The 21,933-nt window shown below is 43.3% G+C and overlaps 7 protein-coding genes across 7 annotated transcripts; 4 read left to right on the top strand and 3 right to left on the bottom strand.

Annotated features, from left to right (window-relative positions):
- Window positions 1-1,092: 1,092 nt before the first annotated feature.
- EAF02_002554 (uncharacterized protein) lies at window positions 1,093-2,368 on the bottom strand. The gene is made up of 2 exons (XM_038898602.1): window positions 2,182-2,368; window positions 1,093-2,122 (listed from the first exon to the last, which is right to left on the bottom strand). Exons 1-2 carry the CDS (start codon window positions 2,231-2,233, stop codon window positions 1,419-1,421), a joined length of 756 nt encoding a protein of 251 aa, XP_038762294.1. The 5' UTR covers window positions 2,234-2,368; the 3' UTR covers window positions 1,093-1,418.
- A 1,359-nt stretch (window positions 2,369-3,727) lies between these two features.
- Window positions 3,728-4,903, top strand: EAF02_002553 (uncharacterized protein; the record flags this gene model as incomplete). The annotated part of the gene is made up of 4 exons (XM_038898601.1): window positions 3,728-3,832; window positions 3,898-4,133; window positions 4,226-4,572; window positions 4,659-4,903. The coding sequence occupies 4 exons, from the start codon at window positions 3,728-3,730 to the stop codon at window positions 4,901-4,903; spliced, it is 933 nt and encodes a 310-aa protein (XP_038762293.1).
- A 361-nt stretch (window positions 4,904-5,264) lies between these two features.
- On the top strand, window positions 5,265-7,235 carry EAF02_002552 (uncharacterized protein; the record flags this gene model as incomplete). The annotated part of the gene is made up of 7 exons (XM_038898600.1): window positions 5,265-5,517; window positions 5,625-5,821; window positions 5,875-6,201; window positions 6,259-6,568; window positions 6,625-6,723; window positions 6,774-7,036; window positions 7,095-7,235. The coding sequence occupies 7 exons, from the start codon at window positions 5,265-5,267 to the stop codon at window positions 7,233-7,235; spliced, it is 1,590 nt and encodes a 529-aa protein (XP_038762292.1).
- Window positions 7,236-8,075: 840 nt separating this feature from the next.
- On the bottom strand, window positions 8,076-9,884 carry EAF02_002551 (uncharacterized protein; the record flags this gene model as incomplete). The annotated part of the gene is made up of 6 exons (XM_038898599.1): window positions 8,076-8,971; window positions 9,028-9,073; window positions 9,133-9,473; window positions 9,528-9,577; window positions 9,642-9,754; window positions 9,810-9,884. 6 exons carry the CDS (start codon window positions 9,882-9,884, stop codon window positions 8,076-8,078), a joined length of 1,521 nt encoding a protein of 506 aa, XP_038762291.1.
- A 388-nt stretch (window positions 9,885-10,272) lies between these two features.
- Window positions 10,273-12,043, top strand: EAF02_002550 (uncharacterized protein; the record flags this gene model as incomplete). Its single annotated transcript, XM_038898598.1, has 6 exons — window positions 10,273-10,458; window positions 10,512-11,183; window positions 11,235-11,241; window positions 11,302-11,333; window positions 11,396-11,570; window positions 11,628-12,043. The coding sequence occupies 6 exons, from the start codon at window positions 10,273-10,275 to the stop codon at window positions 12,041-12,043; spliced, it is 1,488 nt and encodes a 495-aa protein (XP_038762290.1).
- A 368-nt stretch (window positions 12,044-12,411) lies between these two features.
- EAF02_002549 (uncharacterized protein) lies at window positions 12,412-13,539 on the bottom strand (the record flags this gene model as incomplete). Its single annotated transcript, XM_038898597.1, has 1 exon — window positions 12,412-13,539. The coding sequence occupies one exon, from the start codon at window positions 13,537-13,539 to the stop codon at window positions 12,412-12,414; it is 1,128 nt and encodes a 375-aa protein (XP_038762289.1).
- Window positions 13,540-13,978: 439 nt separating this feature from the next.
- EAF02_002548 (uncharacterized protein) lies at window positions 13,979-21,541 on the top strand (the record flags this gene model as incomplete). Its single annotated transcript, XM_038898596.1, has 4 exons — window positions 13,979-14,785; window positions 14,841-20,419; window positions 20,488-20,839; window positions 20,897-21,541. The coding sequence occupies 4 exons, from the start codon at window positions 13,979-13,981 to the stop codon at window positions 21,539-21,541; spliced, it is 7,383 nt and encodes a 2,460-aa protein (XP_038762288.1).
- Window positions 21,542-21,933: the final 392 nt, after the last annotated feature.

The raw sequence follows: 21,933 nt of genomic DNA, 5'->3' as shown, positions 1-21,933 counted from the left end.
AATGTCGAGAGGCTGTAGTCGATATGTAGAATGAGGGGGGAGAATTAAAACAATAATCTTTAATTCATCGCATTTTGAAAGGAATTCCATATTGACATAACTAGAATGACCATCGACAATAAGTAGACGATATCTTCCACCTGCTTTTCGACGTGTAGCAGGGTCGAATACGTTTATAAACCAATATAGGCCAAAAGCATTCGACGACCACCCATTGCTTGAGGCTCCAAAATAGGCTTTATCCTTCTCCCCTACATCCTGAACCCATATATCTTATAGATCCCCTGAGTCTCCTTTATAAATAAGAGCAGAAGGGAGAGCTATCCCATCAGCACATATAGCTGCCAATAGGATGATAAACTCTCTTGATCCATCTTGCCTAGCTTTTGTCACTCTGCCTCTATTATAGGCGCTAGCACTCATTATCCTCTTCATAGTCCTCCCCATACCGATCATAAAGCCCTTCTCGTCCCAATTGTATATATCTCTCGGCCGTATATCGTATTTTATGGTCACTTTTATCAACTAAATTAAAAAAAGAGGGGCATTAGCAAGAGCGTTTTAGGTAATAAAGATCAACAACAATAGAAAATAGCTCAAACCAGATCATAAAAGTAATCAAATATAGCAACATTATCGGCTTTCACACGCAAATTATCAATGCAACGGAGATACCGACTTTTAAGACGTGTTGAATGCCTTTTGACAAAATTGCTAGTCTAGTTCTTTCCCACCTCTCTGCCTAGGATCTCTTCTGCAAGGTTTCTGACTATGCGGCTTGTAGGAGGGATAGATCTCTGTGTCAGCTTGTTGATTTGATCAACTAAAACCTCCTCCTGATTGCTAGAAAGCGCTTGTTTCGTATTGGAGAGGAACTGTTTTCTCGAGGTGGTTTTACCTCTATGCTGCCGGGAGAGCGTGGATCGATCAATTTTAAAGAAATTAGCTGTCTGGGTGTATTTAGGAGCTTGAACCCCTTTCAAATGATCTAATGCAAGCTCTATACGAGCCTCTAAAGGCATATCATCGATGTTTGAAGCCATAATGTTGATATTTTCAAAGTCGTGCACGTAGTAGGGACGTGCACATAGTGGGGAAATCGGTTATTTATATATTATATAATTATAATAGAGCTTGTTAATAAGATATTAGTAATTGATTTACTATACCTATTATAGAATTTCACACCCTCAAACCCTCAAGTGAGATGATTTCTTCCCGCAAAGTTTCGAGGGAAGTTTTGGTGACTGGGGTCAAGCTCCAGATGGTTCTCATGAAGTCGAAATTCAAGATGGGAAAGTGAAGGAACAGGATCCAGCCGGGGGTTTCGCCCTTGCCTTGTCCGTCCTGGGAATATAATCGCTGGCGCCATGATAGGCTTCCTTCCCGCAAACATATCCCAATTTCCCCATACTCCGTCAGTCTGCTTTTGCAAGCGCGATACAACTAAACATCAAATCTCCGCCACCGGCTTCTTCTTCCATCCTCATCACTCTGCCTATACCCTTTGCTATCGCAATCTCGCTCAACACATCCTCGTCGTCGGCCAACAAGCCTCGATCGAGCGGCCCTTTTCTGCTGCCTTCCAACTCCCACAAATGACCATCGTCCCCTTTCACAAATGCCACAAAATGCTGTCCTAATCTGTCCCCCTCTGAAGCACTGGGTGCCGCTGTGTCGCCCATTTCTGCAACACTCTGATGCGCATCCTCGAACTCCTTATCATCGTACAGTATCCTCGCCCGTTCTTCCAGCTTTAGTGGAAGAGCCTGCTCCCTTAGTCGAAACAAAGTTGTATCTGGTAGAATGAATTCTTTCGTAGGCCCGTTAACAAGACAGTGAAGAAGCCCGATAGAACCGCATGCGTGTCCAATCGTTTGCTTGAACCAGATTACGGCCTCGTCGCGGCCAGACCCCTCGTAGACAGATAGTGGGGTGTCTTCAGCTAGACGAGATGTTTTCCAGGAATGAGTGAGCGGGAGGATGACTAGGAGGGCATGGACTGGACGGGGGATTATGGACAAAAGACTTGGGTCGCTGAGAGAGTAGACATCGTAGAATGCGAGATCGGGGGAAAGACCAAGCTTCTTAGCTAGCGCATTCATGACTTCGGGATTATTTTCTACAATGGACGAATAAGCAAGTGAGTTTTGTGGTTCGTAAGATGCGATTCAGTCTTACCTAGAACCGTGAACGTCTTCTTGCCATTATGGAAGGTGGCAGGTATAGGCATGATGGTAGTGACAAGGCGGAATTAAGATTTGATGGATCGAAAGTGGATGTTTTATTCAAATTAGATTTTTGAATCATCTTCGTCTTAACCTTCATACTATGAAACAGACATACTTTCTTTGCAAAGAATCGTCATCTTGATGCCTAATGGCAGTTTACTAAGATATGCACGGGCACTGTTTCGCTCCGTTGCAGGGATTACTAAGCAGCTCAGAAAGCAGGAACCCCGCGAACCCCGCACTTCAGTAGTTTCACTCCGCCATCGCATTAAAGTTGTAAGTTTACACAAGTGTTACTCTAGTATACGAGAGCTTGACATAACATACGGGTGCGTTTTGCTGATACACACAACACAGGCCTCCTGCAAAGGAAATAAAGGCGGAATTTTTGGAATTGCTGATCAAGTAAAAAGTCATCGAAAGAAGGCCAATAATTTTCCAGTGAAAAGTGAGACACACACTTTACCTCCGCCTAAAAGCCCTTTCATACTTCTCAAAACACCTCTCCTCATACCTCGGAAGAGGCAAAAAAACAACGATTTGAATGCTTGATAACAAAAATATGTAAATCTGCTGTTCTTCTCGTTGAGAATGGTCTGTGAAGAGGTTACCACATTTCTGCACAAATGTTAACGCCGCCGTCAGTAGTACCCCGTTTGTTCATTGAAGGGGCTAGTTTTTGGTGTTGATAATTAGATAGGTAATCCTAAAGTTCATGAGATATTGTTTAAATCGTCTATTCTTAAATCTTCGGATTCTTTCGTCAAAACTTGCATCGCTACAGATCATCCAGGAATTATGATCGACGACTGTGATCTACAGCGTGAGAGCACTAACATCGATGCCTGTTGAAATTCGTAGAGCCATCTACGCTTCTGTCATCGACGACCGCGATCGCAATTCGGAAAATATCTCATGGACTGAATGGGCCCGTCTTCAGCGATCTTCATGGGGGCCACACTGCGAATTGTAATCAACTTTACCACCTTCTTTTCCTGGACAATTGTAGTCAATCTATTGATATAGCAGATCTACCAACTAATCACGTTATGCTATATCAATATTGATATAAGTCTCGATCTAAATGAATCTTTATGTTCTGTCTATAATTGAATAACTACACGATGATTTTATTGTTAATGACATCAGAACCGATGTAAAATATCAAGAAGCATATCCATAGATATCTGCGGACTTTCGGAGGGTCGGCTCGGCTACCGAAAGACAGAAGACATAATGCACAAACGTTTCCGGAGAGTAACGAGGGATGAAAGAGGTGACACAAGTGGAAAAGAAAAAGGGTATGGATGTGACTACCTAGAGAGATAAATTGTAATATTTATGTTACGATAGACTGAGACAATCTTTTGAATTGTCACCATTAAAACTGTTCATTCTGTGAATATTGCCCAACTTACAAAGTATGATACCTGCTTAATTACTACATTGTCGCTAAAATATCTATCACATCCATATAAAAGCTCAAATCTCACATCATGGTCAGAGTGGCAGTCGCAGGCGGAACTGGTGGAGTTGGTTACGCTATCGTTGACGCTCTCAAAGCACAAACAGAACACGAATTCATTGTTTTGAGTAGAACAGTAATTTATCCCAAATTCTCTCCGGAATATTGATTGAATGAACAAAAAATAACGTTTGAGCATAGGAATCACCCGAATATGCAGCAAAAAACAACGTAAAGGTTGTTTCGATTGATTATTCCGATGTCTCACAAATCTCAAAGATATTCGATGAACATAATATTCATACGGTTATTTCGGCTTTGTGTATTGTTTCAAAAGAGCACAGCGACTCACAGTTGAACCTTGTACGAGGTGCTGCTGGTTCCCAGTCTGTGAAGCGATTTGTGCCTAGTGAGTATGGAAGTGCTTATGAAGAAAAGTGAGTGAGATCCGATGTATCCCATTCAGTTCCATGTCTGGATCTTCGTCCTTACGGACTTGACAAATCGACGCATCTAACCATTTCATTAGACATGCGCTCGCTCGCCCAAGCACTGGCCTCAAAGCAGTTGCCGTGAAAGAGCTTGCCAAAACTCACCTCGAATATACTTCATTCGTCAATGGTCTCTTCTTAGATTATTTGTGCATGCCCGCGGTGCCAAGTCATCTTGCAGCTGGAATAAGATTCTTCGACATTCCCAGCAGAACCTCGGTAGGTATTGGATCAGGGACAGTACCTTTGGTTATGACCCATACAAGAGACGTGGGCCGCTTTGTCGTTGCTAGTCTTTCCTTACCGAAGTGGGAGAATAGAAGTTTTATTGTTGGGGATCGACAGTCCTGGCATGATGTGATAGATATAGCAGGGAAAATTACTGGTATGATTACGATTTTACATGCCTTCGAACCTTCCCAACATCTAATGTTGAACTGAAGCATTGCTAACTTGAGTCTGCATGTACAGGTGATAAATGGACAATCACTGATGAACCCTCTAAAATTCTTAGTGGGCAGGTCATCGAAGCACCGGCTCATAGGGCTGCATACTCGGCCTCGCTGAAAGAGCATGGAGACTGGTTTGAATCAGGAACATTTAGTTTCGACCCTAAAGCTCCGGATTCCGTGTATCTTAACGAATTGTTCCCAGAAATAATCCCTCTTACGGTAGAAGATGGCCTCAAGACTTTGATTAGTGCTTCCTCTAGCTAGAGCTAATGTCAAGACGGGAACTTAGAGTCAGAATTATGGAGCTAGCCAAGAAATATTCTCTCTTACGGTTAATCTACAATAATCCGCTCCGCGAGTTCTCCCCAAGGAACATTACCCGCCGCGGGTATCGATTGTGCAGTCTAGACATAGTAGTCAGGTAGTTTTTGAATCAAAATGACAAGGGTATGATCATGTGATGATCCCAGCTTTCGGTCTCGTAATCGTTCCCACGGAATATATTCTCGGCATCCGAAGTACACGGACCGTGTGAAGACCCCAGTCTGATACTACAGGAAACTCGATATGTATATGCTAAAGCAAATATGGGTTTGTGTTATCATTTATTCTATTCAAAGTCGAAATGTCAAACGAAAAAATGCCAATCGAGACTGTACAAGCAGATGAACATCGATTTGCCATTATTCTTGGAGCAGGTGCTGCAGGAATTATTCAAGGTTGTACATTCATACGTGAAAAAACGCTTCCTCTTGAAGAATTTCAGATATTAGAAAGACAAAGTGCGTTTGGGGGAGTCTGGTGGAAGAACACTTATCCCGGAGCTGCGTGTGATATTCCAAGTCACGAGTATCAAATAAGTTTTGCTCTTAATCCTTGTCAGTATTTTCACACATGTGACTTTATCTCTAACAGAAGAAGACAATGATAGATTAAGTCTTTTTATCGGTCTATTCTAAAAAATCTCAGAACTAACTCTAAATAGACTGGAGTAGAACTTTTGCACCCCAGCCCGAGATCCAAAAATACTTTGAGGACGTAGCATTACAATATGAATTACATAAGTCCACAACTTTCAACACAGAGATTGTAGAGGCCAAGTGGGATGATTCGCGTTTGTTGTGGCTTGTCGAGACTACCGATCTTACCACGGGAGATACAAAACTCTGGAGCTGCCATGTAGTACGTAGTGAGCCCCTCATATTGTTTTGTATATCTTCTAATTTAGAAATCAGCTTATCGGCGCTTTAGGAGCATTTACAGTGCCCAAGAAGGCACCTGTGAAAAATGTCGATGCTTTCAAAGGGGAGGAGTGGCATAGTGTGGACTGGCCAAAAAATGCCAATCTCAAGGGAAAGACCGTTGCTGTAATTGGAACAGGACCATCTGCCTGTCAATTTATTCCAAACATTTACCCTGAGGTAAAGTCTTTGATAGTTTATCAAAGAAGTCCGGGACATGTCTTGCCTCGTAACGATGTTGTTGTCGGGTCGTTAACAAAATGGATGTTTGCTCACATACCATTTCTGATGCGGTTTAATCGGTGGTTCTGGATGAAAAAGGTATGCTACTTGATCAAATTTGCAAACTTTGGTGTCCTGTATTAAACTCACCAACAGGATGAAATATTACGTCCGCGTCTATTTACTGTAGGATCATGGCTCCAAAGAATAGTCATCTCGATGACGAGGAACCACCTATACAAACAGATAAAGGATGACACTTTAAGACGGAAACTTGAGTCTAAAGATGTTTTTGGATGCAAACGTCCATTGATGCTCAGTGACTATTATCCGATATTTAACAACGATAACGTAGAGCTTGTGACTGACAGTGTGACTGAACTCACCGAGAATGGCATTAAATCAAGGAATACTGATACAGGCGAGGAGATGGAACGAGAAACTGATGTATTGATTTGGGGTACTGGTAAGAGATAGGAATATTGCGATCGGAAGAGACGAAATTAATTGACAAATAACTAGGTTACAATCCCGTCGATTTTGGACTTCCTGTCCCAACAAAAGGACGATCAGGACAACTACTATGCGACAAATACCAACCAGAACTGTTTTCCTTATATGGTAAGAAATTTTGACCAATATATTCTCATCCGATTGCTAACTTTCACGAGGCGTCGCCGTTGATGATTTTCCAAATTACTTCAACTTTCTTGGTCCGAATAGCTCATCTTTCGAAACCAGCGTCATGGAGCTTTTTGAACTTCAAGCGCATCACAATTCTATCGCAACAAAATATCTCTTTCAGAAGAATGTTGGCACTTTCCGTTATGCTATTATGCCAAAGGAAGAACGCGTAAGATCTTGGACATTATCATTGAGACCAGGGCAAGCAAAATTGCCTCCTGCGAATCCAAATTGCAAAAGTTATTATAGGGTGAGAACATCCTTGGTCTGACGTGTGTATCTTAGTGGCTAATATAAGTTTTTTAAAGTCAAAAATAGGACACGTCTATCGATATCCATACCCATATTGGCAGTACAAGGCGTTAATTGCCAAGCTTGACTTCAAGCGTGATTGGGTACTTCTTCAGCAGAGGATAGGACAGAAAGAGGTCAAAGTTCTAGAATTTTAATCACAAAGATCTATGTATAGTCAGCACTGGAGACAGAGGAACAGATCTGTGTAGGTTTTGTTCAGGAAATGGGAGTATTGCGTTCAAAGGAGTACTGTCGGTTGCTTGATTTTTTTAGACAAGAGGATATACTTCTCATTTTTCAATGCAAAAGATCATAGAAATTCCTCAAGATTACTTGTGACAATCAAATTCTCATCTGAATTCACTCAGACGAGTGTTGAGTTCAGAGATCACAGTCTACAATATCTGGACCTGGAGATAGCATTACGCTTGCCAGTCGGCTAGCCATGCAACAGGCAATCACATGTCCTGTGGCCTCTGAAATTTCCATGTCAATTAGTGCGCAGTCCTGCTAGCTGAGCTCTGTGACTTAAAAAGTTGCAAATAGACAGATTTTTTGCAGCTTCGCCGATGCTCGATGCTTTTTGAACAGAGAGTTGGAAATTGCCTTGGAATGTATTGTTACCGAAACTCGAGATTGCAAACCGTAACATTTTCTGGTGATTAGTGTTTGAAACACCTGTACTATTGCTCATTTCGGTTATATTCACAAGAGTCTCGCTCAGCGAAGACCATTTGATATGTACATGTTGGCTCTCAAGATCAAGGAACAAGTGGCCATGAACTTGATATAATTTTTGATTACAGCTAACTGGCTATCTATCATAAAAGGGTTTGTCTTCATGGTTTACGCATATCCTATCTAGGAATCATCGAAGCGCTACATTTCACAACAGTCCATCGACATTGTAAACAAGAGTTTTGGTTTAACGGTGATGACTTCAACTCTCAAATTCGATCGATCATTGTTTCTACATTCCGCTTCACGCACATCTATCAATGAAGACTGGTGAACTTTACTCTCGTCTCAACTTTCTTCCAGAATTGAAAGAAATCCAATTCCGTATTCCAATCGACCGGTTTACTAAGCAACTCCATATCGAATTCAAACAATAGCCTCGCGAGTGTCATCCTTAGCTCAATATATGCCAAATTAACACCCAAGCAAACACGAGGTCCAGTACTAAATGGTTTGCTTGCCTCTTTATTATCTTGATCGAATACGGGATTATGAAGAGGATGGTCAGAAGGGAGCCATCGCTCGGGATGCCATCCCTCAGGATCATGCCAATACCTTACATCGTGAGATGCTGTATATGGAGAGACGGAAACGATGGTCCCTTCTGGAACCACATGGCCGTCAATGACTGCTCCAGGGCACGTACGAGGAAGGCCAAATGGCACTGGAGGGAGAATGCGTAGTGTTTCCTCGATCACGGCGAAGAGGTATTCTAGGGGTAGAGTTCCTTCAACATTAATTTGAGATTTGTCAGTAAATGCGCCACGCACTTCGTCAATGAGAATCTTCATTTTGTCCGGATAACGAAGTAAGAATGATACCATAGCTGTCAGCGTGACAGCTGTAGTCTCAGATCCAGCGATAATGAGAGTGTGGGCCTGCGCAGTCAAGAACATTTCCGAAGTATCCGCTCCCTCTTTACCAAGTAAGAAGCTGAAAAAATCCTTTTGAACAATGTCATCACGATTGGCCCGTTTCATGGCTTTAGAGTTCGTATGGGCAATGTGTTCCCGTCGCTGCTGACGGATCTCATCCATGTTTGGAATAATCCATTTCATGAAGAGTCTGCTGATCGGGATCTTCTGGAAGATTGGATAGAGACTTCGAATGAAATTACCGTTGATGATCAAGTGAATCCAAAAATGTGTTCGGGCTAGGGAGATATTAGCATAATGAATTCATGGAAGAGGGGCATGTGTGATAGCTTACCATTTTCGACTGCACCAAAAGATTCATGAAAAGTAAGATCCCCGATCTATGAATAGTTTCATTAACATCGACACTACATCGCCATCACTTTACATAAATGCTTACAATATCGAATGTCAGCCAGTTGAACCATTCTTCGACTGGAATACCATTTGGATTGTCATGTTTCTTGATCTGACTGACGAACATGTCCAAATATTTATTGATGACATCTGCCTGGCCCTTGAGAACAGAATTGCTAAATGCGTTGGCTAATACTCTGCGCATGTTACTGTGCTTTTGCGGATCTGGCTCTGTTGAGATGGAGTTTGGTAGATCACCAACACCTGCGTACCAGTCGGTCTTTCTGAAGTACTTCTTGCCCTTCACTGAATGTCCATAAATATCTCTCCAAGACTGAGCTGAGCTGAATGCAAGCTCATCAGGGGCTATTCGAACAACTTGACCTGAGGCTTGTGAGTTATGAATCTCATGTTGTGATTGTGGAAATGTGAACTAACCATACTTCTCATGAAGATCAGATAATGCATGAGGCCATCTTCCTCCAATCCTGCATTTGTTTGATTAGATGATTTCATTGTGATTCTGAGACTTGCAAGTGTTATATGGCTTACCAATTCTTGGCGTACCAGATGTATGATGATCTGGCTATAAGTGGCCCTGGAAACTTTCTCAATGGGTGAAAGTATAGGTTGTAAATTGCAAAATATGTAGGGTATGCTAGAAGCTAAAGGCGAAGTTGTTAGCATTGAATTTACAGAGGATATATCTGGGATTCTTACGACTACCAAAACAAATCCAATCCAAAGATAGATAGTTGGCAAACCGAGTCGCTCGAGCAATTCAACTGCAAACATCTTGAAATGTTTAGCACGATTTACCGCAAGTTTGAATTGGGTGTCTGCTCATGGATGATGTGGTAAAGGTTAAACGATTCAATTTAGTGATCTGGATATGTTCGTTAACGGCCTCCGAAAAGAAATACGATACATATTATTGGACGATGAAATTATGGGGCTGATCACGAACCACATCCGGGTGCCGACACATTCCGCCAGAACTTCGGTATGTGTGACCGCAAACCGCGAAAGGCGGCATAGCCCAGATCTTTCTTCTTCTATGGCTTGAGCTTGCTTTGAAATCCAGATGTATACACTTGTAGCCAATGTGCAATTGACTTGACTGACAATTCTTTTTGTTGTACGATTTTCCATCTTCTGAACTTGACAAAAGAGTCTGTTCAAAATGATACACTTTGCAGATCTGGGGGCAATATCATTGGCAAATTCCAATACTGTGATTGCGGGTTGCATTGTCTTCGCATTGTATTACCTATTCCAATTCCTCAATTCAAAGAAATTGAATTTCGATGCTCCAGTTATAGGCGATGCGAGTGATCTTCGCTCTGCTCTGATCAACGGGTACAACCAGGTATGAACTGTTCGTGAAAATTAGCGAAGACAGAAAATTACTGACGTAAATAGTGCCCAAACACGCCATTTTTACTGCCAACAGCGGCTCATCCTACAATCATCTTACCCATCAAGTACATTGATGAGATCAAATCTTTACCCCCAGACAAGATCTCATTTCTCGAAGAATTCAGAGATAGATACTTTGGGCATTATACGGCGTTTGCAAACAATACCGAAGGAGATGCAGTCACAACAAGTGTCAAGGTTGACCTCACACAGAGCATCGCGCGTGCATTGGAGAACATGCAAGCTGAGACAGAGCTCGCTTTTGCAACTGAATTGCCGAAGCCCAAGGACTGGATGTCAGTGACATTATATCCCATCATATTAAGAATGGTGGCAAAGGTCAGTGGACGAGTGATGGTAGGCGAGCCGTTATGCAGGAATGAAAAATGGATTCAAATATCGACTACATATACTCGTGACACCTTCTTGGGGGGTCGAGCGGTCTGGGCACGACACCCACTTTTTAGACCAATATATGCTCTTTATTCGCCAGAATTAAAGAAAGTTCGCCAACACTATACCGATGCGGCAGAATTCCTGCGGCCAATCTTCAATCAAAGATTCAAGGAGATGGAGCGGGATGATTTTGAGAAACCACAAGATATGATTCAATGGATGATCGATAACTCGGGAAACAATGCTAAAGATGCGACTTTCCAAGGTCGATGCCAACTCGTGAGTTGATCGTTACAAAACTTTGAAAATGACGTACTGACCGCACTCCAGTTGATATGTGGGTATTCTCTACAACTCTCCCGCAATTTATGATGCAAGACTCACCATTTTGGAACAGCATTTGCAGCCTTGCATACTACGTCTGGACTGGTGAGTAAATACTTTCGCAAATCTAGACGGCTGACATGAGTCTGAACTAAACTCTCGAACAGTTAGGTAATGCGATTCTTGACCTTGCAGCACGACCAAAATACATTGAAGCTCTCCGCGAAGAGATAGCCGCTAATCTTCCCGAAAATACTCAAATCACCAAACAAATACTCACCAAACTGCGAAAAATGGATTCGTTCTTGAAGGAAAGTCAGAGAATGAACCCATTGAATCTAGGTATGAAGCTCAATCTCAATTTTCTCTCAGATGAATCACTAAAACTTTAAATGGTAGTCACCATGAACAGAAAGATGATGGACACAGTACAGCTATCAGATGGTACAATCTTACCAAAAGGATCTTTCGTTGGTATGGCAGCCGGCTCCATCGGTTTTGATCCCAGAATCTTCGAAAATCCCGACGAATTCGACGGTTTTCGATTCGAGAAGCTCAGACAGCAACAAGGCGCGGAAAACAAATTCCAACTAGTGACCACAGGAAAGGATAGTCTGGCTTTTGGACACGGAACTCACAGTTGTCCAGGCCGCTTTTTTGCCAGCAATGAGATTAAGACGATGCTGATCGAACTTCTGCGGAATTATGATTTTCAGCTACTCCCTGGAACTGAAAGGCCAAAGAATTTAAAGAGTGATATGAGTCTCGTTGTAGACCCAACGGCACAGATTCAAATTAAAGAGCGTTGTAGATAGTATTCTGAGTAGTCTAATAGAACAACTGTGATTGAATTTAATTGGTTCCGTGAATTTTATAATGAAGCGAAAATCAATTGAAGTCTTGCTTTAATATGTTTGGACGAAAAGTACTAGCTCACGGAACAGTAAAGGGCAGTTTGACGTGGTTGGAGTGGAAATCTTGTGGTCAAGTCTGAAATAGCTCTGGCATTCTCCCGCGAAATCGAGTAGGATCTATTCCTTTCGAGGTGTATCGGCATCTTTAGGTTTCAAAAATCAAACGGGAAAATATCAACACGAGATCCCTGAATGGCACGCGCAGCTCTGGGCTAGAAAACTTTCCAATGGTAGACTCTATGAAAAATTGAGCCTAACTTCAAAACATTTCAATTACCAACAACATCAAACACTAATTTGCTCCCAGATACTTTTCCTTTCCTCAAGAGATCTATTGAACCCGCAATTCCACCCAAGCCCCCCGATTTTAGCATCGTAGGATGGGCCTTCAACCTTCCCTTCTCGATCAACTTTTCAGCAATTTTTACAAATTTTTCCGCCAGCTTCCTATCTTCAGGTTTTGCATCTCGAGCAAATTCTCCACTGAGTTCAATAGGTAAACCAAATATTGTTAGCGCGTAGCAAAAAAATGGTTTGACATCCGCACGTGACCGTTGTACCCTTGCATTGAATGGATCTAACGATACGTACTTTCCACCAGTAGCACCTATCGCCTCGTAGCAAAGACGCATTGAAGATGCCGTGGTAATACAATCAAGTGCGTATTCCAATCTATTATGGGTATACTGTTTAATCATAGCCCCGCATCCCTGCGAATGATAATCAAAGCATTTCGATGCTCCTCTCGATTGTACAAGTCCGAAATTATGAGGCGAACATACAGCAATCGGTTCATACCCAGACAGTTGTAATAATTGAATAGCCAAAGTCCCGGTGGAAGTTGACGCCCCGTAGACAAGTACCGGAATGCGCGGTGTTTCGTTATCGTTATCTGTGAGCGCGTCTCCACCACTCCACCCTCGGGGTCCGACGCGAGTTTTCTGAGGCGCTGCACTGCCTGTCCCATCTGTATTTGGCCAATTCAATGCCAAACACTCGTTTCCGTATAATGCCAAACCAGTTGTGACTATTCCCACACCGTAGCTTGCTGCATGTTGAAAATCCATGTTTTCGGGGATTTTGACTAGCAGGTCTCCGTCTGTAACGACGTACTCCGCAAATGCGCCTCCGTGAATGCTCGTGACGCCTAGTACTCGATCTCCAGCAACTAGATCCGAGTTCATGGAATCGTCGATAGCTTCCAGAACACCAGCCATGTCGTATCCGCTGATAGCTCCAGGTTTGGCCGAGAAATCAACCATTTTCCAGTCACTATGATTGAGAGCTACAGCATGTACCTTCACCAAGACTTTTCTCGATCCTGGCTCTACTGATGGCTTGGGTACGTTCTCAGTCAGCTGGAGCGTTCCAGGTCCGGTTTGAATTACTGCTTGCATGACTGAGATTGTAAAACGAGTACACTTAAAATTCTCTCTGTAGTAAACAAATCAAAAAAGTCTCAATGTTGTCGATATACATCGATTCTCTCAGTGAAAGAGATGAAATGGTGCAGCAGCTGCTTTTGAATTTGCTTGAGCTGTAAGTCGGTAGTGATTTCATGGGAGCCGCAGTGACCTACTCGGATCCCGTGAGTGGAGTAGTCAAGTCAGAACACATGACAATGTACCCCCGAACCCACGTGTTATGCATTGTAAAGCTTCATCAATGAAGCATATCATATCAACTACTGATACACCACATTTTCAAGATATTACATCTTTCATCTGGAATCGTTCCAACTGCAATCGTATCAACTACATCCACTACAACCGTTTCCATTTACCAATACCCAGACTGCCCTTTTTCCCCTTCAGAGTTGTGTTTAATCGTTGCATCATGGTCGTCCCAAACGAACCTATAGCCGTCATAGGCACAGGCTGTCGTTTCCCAGGTGGCGCCTCTTCACCCTCTAAACTATGGAACCTTCTCCATCATCCATACGATTTGACTCAAAAGGTTCTATCCTCACGATTCAACATCAAGGCCTTCTATCATCCCAATGGTGAACACCATGGAACCACCAACGCCACCAAATCATATTTTCTTAATGAAGACCCAACGACATTTGATGCTCCGTTTTTTAATATCAATCCAAGAGAAGCAGAAGCCCTTGATCCACAACAACGACTACTTTTGGAGACCGTCTATGAGGCTCTAGAAGCTGCAGGATTGTCGATCGAAGAAATGCAAGGCACTTCTACTGCAGTATACGTAGGACTCATGTGCGCCGACTATTTTGATGTTCTAATGCGAGACATTGAAGATATTCCGCAATATTTAGCAACAGGAACAGCACGCAGTATCATGTCGAACAGGATTTCTTATTTCTTCGATTGGAAAGGACCCTCGATGACAATTGACACTGCATGCTCATCAAGTTTGGTTGCCGTTCATAATGCCATTTCGACACTTAGAAGTGGACAAAGTCGAACTGCTATAGCCGCTGGTGCAAACTTAATCTTTGGTCCAGAAATGTATATTGGAGAGTCAAATCTCCATATGCTTTCGCCGACGGGGAGATCTCAGATGTGGGACTCAAGAGCTGATGGATATGCACGTGGTGAGGGGACCGCGGCAATTGTTTTGAAGACTTTGAAGAATGCTTTGGAAGATGGAGATGACATTGAATATATAATTCGCGAGGTACATAATTTTGTTTCCGTTTTTAATGTCTCGATGGCTAATTCGTTATGACTAGACTGGTGTAAATTCGGATGGTAAGTCGAAAGGTATCACCATGCCACTTGCTGCATCTCAAGCCGATTTAATTCGTCAAACATATGCTCGAGCTGGACTCGACTGTACAAAGCCTTCAGAAAGATGTCAGTACTTCGAAGCTCACGGCACCGGAACACCAGCAGGAGATCCAGTTGAAGCGGAAGCAATTAGCAGTGCTTTCTTTCCACAAAGATCAGACATCCCCAATTCAGAGCCCCTTCACGTTGGCTCCATCAAAACAGTGATTGGCCATCTAGAAGGTGCAGCAGGACTAGCAGGTATCATAAAAGCCGGATTGGCAATGAAAGAGAAAACTATCCCACCCAATCTGCATTTTCAAAGTCTCAACTCGGCAATCGAACCTTTCTATGGGAATTTGAATGTTCCCACGGCTCCATTACCATGGCCAGCGGTTGAGGGACCTCTCCGTGCCAGCGTTAATTCATTTGGTTTCGGTGGTACCAATGCACATGCTATTCTCGAAAGCTACGAGGTTTGTACACCTACACCAGGCTTGGAATCAACAGCACTCATCCCATTCACGATATCTGCTATTTCCGAGGACTGTTTAATTCAGAACATCACGAACTTTAGCGATTATATTGAAGAGCATGAAGGAGTCAATCTAATAGACTTGGGGTATTCTCTACTGGGCCGAAGTAACTTCCCAACCAAAGCTACATTTGTAGCATCGAACACCGAAGATTTGTTAGATCAGCTTGAGAAAGTCATAATAGCAAAAGAAGAGAACCCTAATCTAGCTATTGGCATTCGGTCGACGAATGTAAATGACAAATCATCAAGGAAGATTCTTGGTGTCTTCACGGGTCAAGGTGCACAATGGCCGGCAATGGGAAAAATGCTGATCGCCAATATACCCACATTCTCTCAGACAATTGATTCCCTTGAGAAATCACTTCGTGAGCTTCCAGATGCTCCGAAATGGTCATTGAAAGAAGAAATTGTCGCGTCAGTCGGAAAATCCTCAATTGAAAAAGCTGAGTTTTCGCAACCTCTTTGCACAGCCCTACAGATTGCTCTTGTAGATTTGTTGAAGCTGATTGGGGTCACATTCTCTGCTGTAGTCGGGCATTCATCTGGAGAAATTGGTGCTGCTTATGCTGCAGGTAGGTTGACGGCTGGTGATGCCATTCGTATCGCTTACTATCGTGGCCTTCATGCGCACCTTGCAAAAGGTAAGGGTGGAGAAGAAGGGTCGATGATGGCGGCAGGATTGAGCTTTGACGAGGCTCTTGAGTTCTGCGCTGGTGAAGAATACCAAGGCAAAATTTCCATTGCGGCTAGTAATGCTCCAAAGACAGTCACTCTCAGTGGCAACAAAGATGCTATCGAAAAAGCAAAGTCGACACTTGACGATAGAGGCGTTTTTGCCCGGGTTCTCAAAGTTGATACTGCGTATCATTCCGATCACATGTTACCCTGCTCAGAACCATACACAAGATCTCTTGCTGCCTGCAAAATATCTCCCAAGCCCAGCTTACCAGATTGTACGTGGATTTCAAGTGTACACTTAAAAAATATGTCCAGTGAATCTTCCGAACTTGAGACACAATACTGGCTAGACAATCTCGTCTCACCCGTCAGATTTTTCGAGGCCGTCAGCATAGCTGCAAAAGAATTTGGTTCATTCGATGCTGCAGTTGAAGTGGGGCCACATCCCGCACTTAAAGGACCAGTGGCACAGACATTTAAGCATGCCGTCAATGCGGTTGTGCCATATACTGGGATGCTATCTCGTGGAGAGAATGATTCGATTGCATTTGCCAACGCACTGGGGTTCCTGCTGAATCACATCAATGGAAAAAGAATAAGTTTCAAGAAATACCTTGATGCTATTTCAGGTGGTGTGGTGACAACCCCTAAACTTTTGAAGGGATTACCAACCTATTCATGGGATCATAGCCGTACTTTCTGGTTCGAGTCTCGAATTTCTCGCAATTATCGTAACAGAGTCGACCCACCCCACGAACTCTTGGGCGTCAGGTGCGCTGATGACACAGATATGGAGTATCGCTGGCGAAACATATTTAAGCTCGACGAGCTGCCATGGGTTTCTGGGCACAAATTCCAACGCCAAACCTTGGTCCCCGCCGCATTCTACTGCTCAATGGCGTTAGAATCTTCAAAGGTGCTTGCTAATGGCAAACCAATCCGTCTGGTAGAGCTGCATCAAGTTGACATTGAGAGAGCCATCAATCTCGAGGAAAACAATGCAGCAGTCGAGGTTATGTTTGCACTCAAACCTAGATCTTCAAGTGCTAGTGGTAGTGATGAGATTGTTTGCGCAGATTTCTGGTGTACTGCTGCGCCAAGTGGCAAACCAATGTCAATGATTTTCTCGGGTCGTATTGAAATGACACTCGGAACTCCATCTCCTGACGCGATGTCTATTCGCTCGCCCGTACGACCAGTGCTTGGCCCACTTAACGTGGATCGATTCTATGACAGCCTGGCTAATGTTGGTCTTGAGTTCACTGGAATCTTCCGAGGCATTGAAAAAGGTCAACGCCGAATGCATATCTCTTCGCTCGAAGGTAGAAGATGTTTATCTGATACAGGATTATTGGTACATCCGGCGTTTTTGGATATGACATTACATGCAACATTAGCAGCATTTGCCAGTCCTGGTGATGAGCGCTTCTGGACACCATATTTGCCAAGAAGAATCGCCAAGATGAGCTTCAACATTGCGCTTTGCGAAGCAGCATTCGAGAAGGAGACAGCCCTGGCTGGAATGGATGGATATATTACCGAAGTTACCCCCACTACTGCTAATGATGCAGCCACTTATGTTGGCGACGTTGATGTTTTTGATCCACTGACCAACGAAATCGAGATTCAAATCGAAGGATTGCAAATGCAATCGTTTACGGCAGCAAGACCGTCTCAAGATCGACAATTATACCTTGAAACGCTGTGGGCGGCTGATATCTCGGGAGGCATCATTTCCGAAGTCGATATTGAAGATGATGATCCAAAAGCACTTCACTTGATCGATTTGGGCGAAAGACTTTCTTACGCTTACATGCGTCACTTGATGTCTGAGATTAAGCCTGAGAATATCCCAGACCATCACCGTCCTTTGTTTAACTGGATCAACCACGTCACGGATCTTGTTTCCAAAGGAACACATCCTTCGATCAAGCCGGAGTGGAACAACGATGATCTCCAAGAATTGATTACTATGGCTTCCAAATATCCAGAATGTGTCGATCTCGAATTGATGCAAGCTGTAGGTAATAATCTCCCTGATGTTGTGAGAGGTACAACGACGATGTTGGAACATATGTTACCAAATGGACTGCTTGACAGATTATACACCGAAGGTATTGGGATGGCCACGTCAAACAAATTTGTCACAGCGGCAATGAAGAAGATCGGGCATCGCTACCCAAAAATGCGTGTCTTGGAAATTGGTGCAGGGACTGGAGGGGCTACCAAAGGTATCTTTACAGGAATCGGGGATGCATTTGCTCATTATACTTTCACGGATATATCGACTGGCTTTTTTATGAAAGCTAGGGAAGTTTTCAGTGACTATGCCAACCGCATGACATTCAGTCTCCTCAACTGCGAAAAAGATCCCTTGGAGCAGGGGTACGAAGCTCACTCTTTCGATGTCATCGTTGCATCAAATGTTCTTCATGCGACCGAGTTTCTTGAGAAGACCATGAGAAACGTCCGTACACTCCTGAAGCCTGGCGGATATCTCTGCCTTTTAGAATGCACTGGCCATCTCGAACGGACTGGATTCCTCATGGCTGGTTTACCTGGTTGGTGGCTCGGAGGTGCAGATGGGCGACCATATCGTCCCACTATCTCACCACCAGAATGGGATTCAGTTCTGAAAAAGACTGGATTCTCAGGTGTTGATGCCATTGTCAATGATTTCAAAGATAAATCGCGTTACACGGTTTCTGTGATTCTTAGTCAGGCCCTTGATGATGATGTCCAAAAGCTTCGAGAACCGCTTCAATATCATCCGGAATCTACAGGAAAGGACCTCATTGTTATCGGAGGATCAAGTATTGCCACCCAATCACTTGTTGAGACGATAAAACAAGACATTCCATCCTGGGAGACCCGTAAGACAATTGTCCTTGCCACCTGGGAAGAGGCATCAAAGCTCACAATTCCATTTGGAACCACAATTCTGAGTGTTGCAGATCTCGACGAACCCATCTTCAAATCAATGAATGCAGAACGTTTGAAGGGTATCCAGACGGTGATCAACTCCGCCGAATCCGTTCTCTGGGTAACCACAGGATGTAAAGCTGATGAACCATACGCCAACATGGCAATAGGATTAGGTCGATCTATCATCTCTGAAATGCCTCACTTGAACTTGCAATTTTTGGATGTCGACTTGAAGGGAAATGCTGCTAAGATAATTGGGGAGACACTAGTTCGGCTTGAGGTTGCAACCGGCCTATTAGATTCACGCAAAGAGAACTTGTTGTGGTCAATTGAGCCAGAGATGATCTATGAAAACGGGCAATTGTATCTTCCGAGAGTGAAGCCGATTAAGAAATTGAACGACGTATTGAACTCTACACGTCGTGTCATCACAGAAGAGGTTCTTTTGGCATCAAAAAAAGTGACAATTACCCCTCCTACTGTCGGCAATCGCTTTAACCTTGAAGTCCAAGAGGTAGTCATGGATCATCTTGATAGCGAAAACGAGTTGGAAATTTCTGTCTCCTTCTCGTCTTTGTATACCGTGAACATTGACGGTAATTTCCTTTACATCATCCTAGGAAAGACAAAATCCGGATCATCGATCCTCGCCCTCTCCGCGTCGAACCAGTCACTCATCACTGTTCCCAAAGACTGGTCCATTCCAGCCAGTCAAGCTACTCCTGAGTACCTCGAATGTGCTATGGCTTACCTCTTAGCAAAGCAGATATTGAACAAAGGTTCCTCAAGCGTTCTGCTTCACGAACCAAGCTTTGCATTAAGTCAAGCCGTGGAGTCAATAGCCAAAGCGGATGGAAAGTCCATCTCAAATATTGCAAGCACCAAGTCTACCACGTCAATTCAAAATTGTATCAAGGTTCACCCCACTTTGTCTAAACGTGCCATCCGAGACTTACTACCAGCTTCAATTCAATCATTCGTCGACATTAGTGGTACCGGCAAACATGTCAAAGACGCGTTAACAAAACTCACCAGCATAATCGAAATTGATGGTTTCCTAGGTGTCACGCCAGCAAAGTCTTCATCTTCTGTTGACCCATCAACAGTTCTTGCTGATGTTGTATCTTATGCAGATTCAACTAAAACCAAGGATATTGAAGGAAGATTTTTACTTAATGCCGGAAGCTTGAAACATGGTCATGTTTCTTCGTTCTCTCCACTTTCCGTCGTAGATTGGACGAGTAACACAACTCTGACCGTCGATGTCAAGCCATTCTCCCAAAACCAGATATTTGACAAGAACAAGAGCTACTTATTAGCAGGCTTGACTGGAGACTTGGGACAATCAATCTGTAGGTGGATGGTTGAGGCCGGGGCTAGATATATCATTATTGGTAGTCGGTAAGTTTGAGGCTCTTATAAACTCCTTGGGATATACTGCTTCAACAATCATTACTAACGCTTGGCAGATCTGTCAAATCTGGCACTCCATGGCAACAAGAATTGCAAAGAATGGGCGCGGCTGTTCTCGTCTACACCATTGATTTTACCGACAAGGAAGCAGTCACCAGATTGCGTGAAGAGGCAATCAAGACAATGCCACCAATCGCAGGAGTGATGAACGGATGTATGGTCTTGGATGACAAACCATTCTCAGATATGCCTTTTGAAACACTCGAGAGGGTTATTCGTCCTAAAGTACTCAGTACCATCAATATTGATGCCGTATTCGGATTGGAACTCGACTTCTTCGTGTTGTTCTCCAGTTTGGCTGCCGTCAACGGAATTCCTGGACAATCGAATTACGCCGCCGCCAATATGGTATGTGGTCATCCTTCTTCTCATCTTGTACAACGTTCTCCGACTAACAATCTGTAGTATATGGCCTCACTCGCAGAGCAACGTCGCAAGCGCGGGGGTGTCGCATCGGTCATTCATATTGGTATGATTCTCGGAGTTGGATATGTTGAACGCTCAGGTCGATTCACTGAGTCTGCTTTACGCAGTTATAATTATCTCACAATTCCCGAACATGAATTCCTTCAAGTATTATCCGAAGCAGTGCAATCAGGACACCCAGCCAGCAATCATTGTCCTGAAATCATCATTGGTATGGTCGCGCCCTTAACGGGTGAAGAACGCGATAAACCTCGATGGCATGCTAATCCTCGATTCGCATTCGTCATGAATGATTTCACCAATGAGGAGAGCGATTCTCAAGGTGAGGTTGAAGTGCCGACCAAGGAGCAACTTGCAAAAGCGCAAACAAAGGATGAGGTATTCGGTGTTATGCAAAAATGCTTCGCGAAGCAGTTGGAGCTTATCCTGCAGGCAGATTCGGGGTCAATCGATGAGAGTGCACCTTTGACGCAGTTGGGTATTGATTCTTTGATTGCAGTCGAGATTCGAAGTTGGTTCTTGAAGGAGGTGGGCGTATCTCTTCCTGTTTTGAAGATATTGGGTGGTGCTGCGGCTAAAGATTTGTGCGAACTGGCTTGTGAGGAGTTTAAGGTTACTGAATAGATTGGTAGGCATACTTCGTACATAGATCGATCCTTTATTAATACTAGTACTTGTTTGATCCTTTTGTTGAAAATCTACGAGTAATGACATTGTGAGATTTGTTGCTTGTCGAGTTCTTATTGGAAATTTTGAAATTCAATTACGAACTCTAAATAATCATCAAATAATGTCAAGCCAAAGTTACTCAAGACTCTTCAATAGCGTAACATGCCACTTGCGGATTTTTGGAGGTAAGAAACGGACAGCACGGAATTATGATGGGCCCACTTCGGAATTTCTCTGTGAAACATTTAATATCTAACATTACGGTATAATCTCTTTATAAGGATAATCTCTTTATAAGGATAATCTCTTTATAAGAATAATCTCTTTATAAGAATAATCGCTTTATA

This window comes from Botrytis sinoallii (genome assembly GCF_014898435.1).
Source record: "Botrytis sinoallii strain Bc 23 chromosome Unknown BSIN_003, whole genome shotgun sequence".
NCBI lineage: Eukaryota > Fungi > Ascomycota > Leotiomycetes > Helotiales > Sclerotiniaceae > Botrytis > Botrytis sinoallii.
The sequence above is the reverse complement of the archived record's forward strand: the minus strand, read 5'-3'. Positions and strand labels throughout refer to the sequence as shown.

Coding starts and splice junctions, on each gene's coding strand:
- EAF02_002554 (XM_038898602.1), bottom strand. CDS start 2,233: ATGCCTATACCTGCCACCTTCCATAATGGCAAGAAGACGTTCACGGTT. Junction 2,123..2,181: donor GAAGACGTTCACGGTTCTAG/GTAAGACTGAAT, acceptor CGTCCATTGTAG/AAAATAATCCCGAAGTCATG.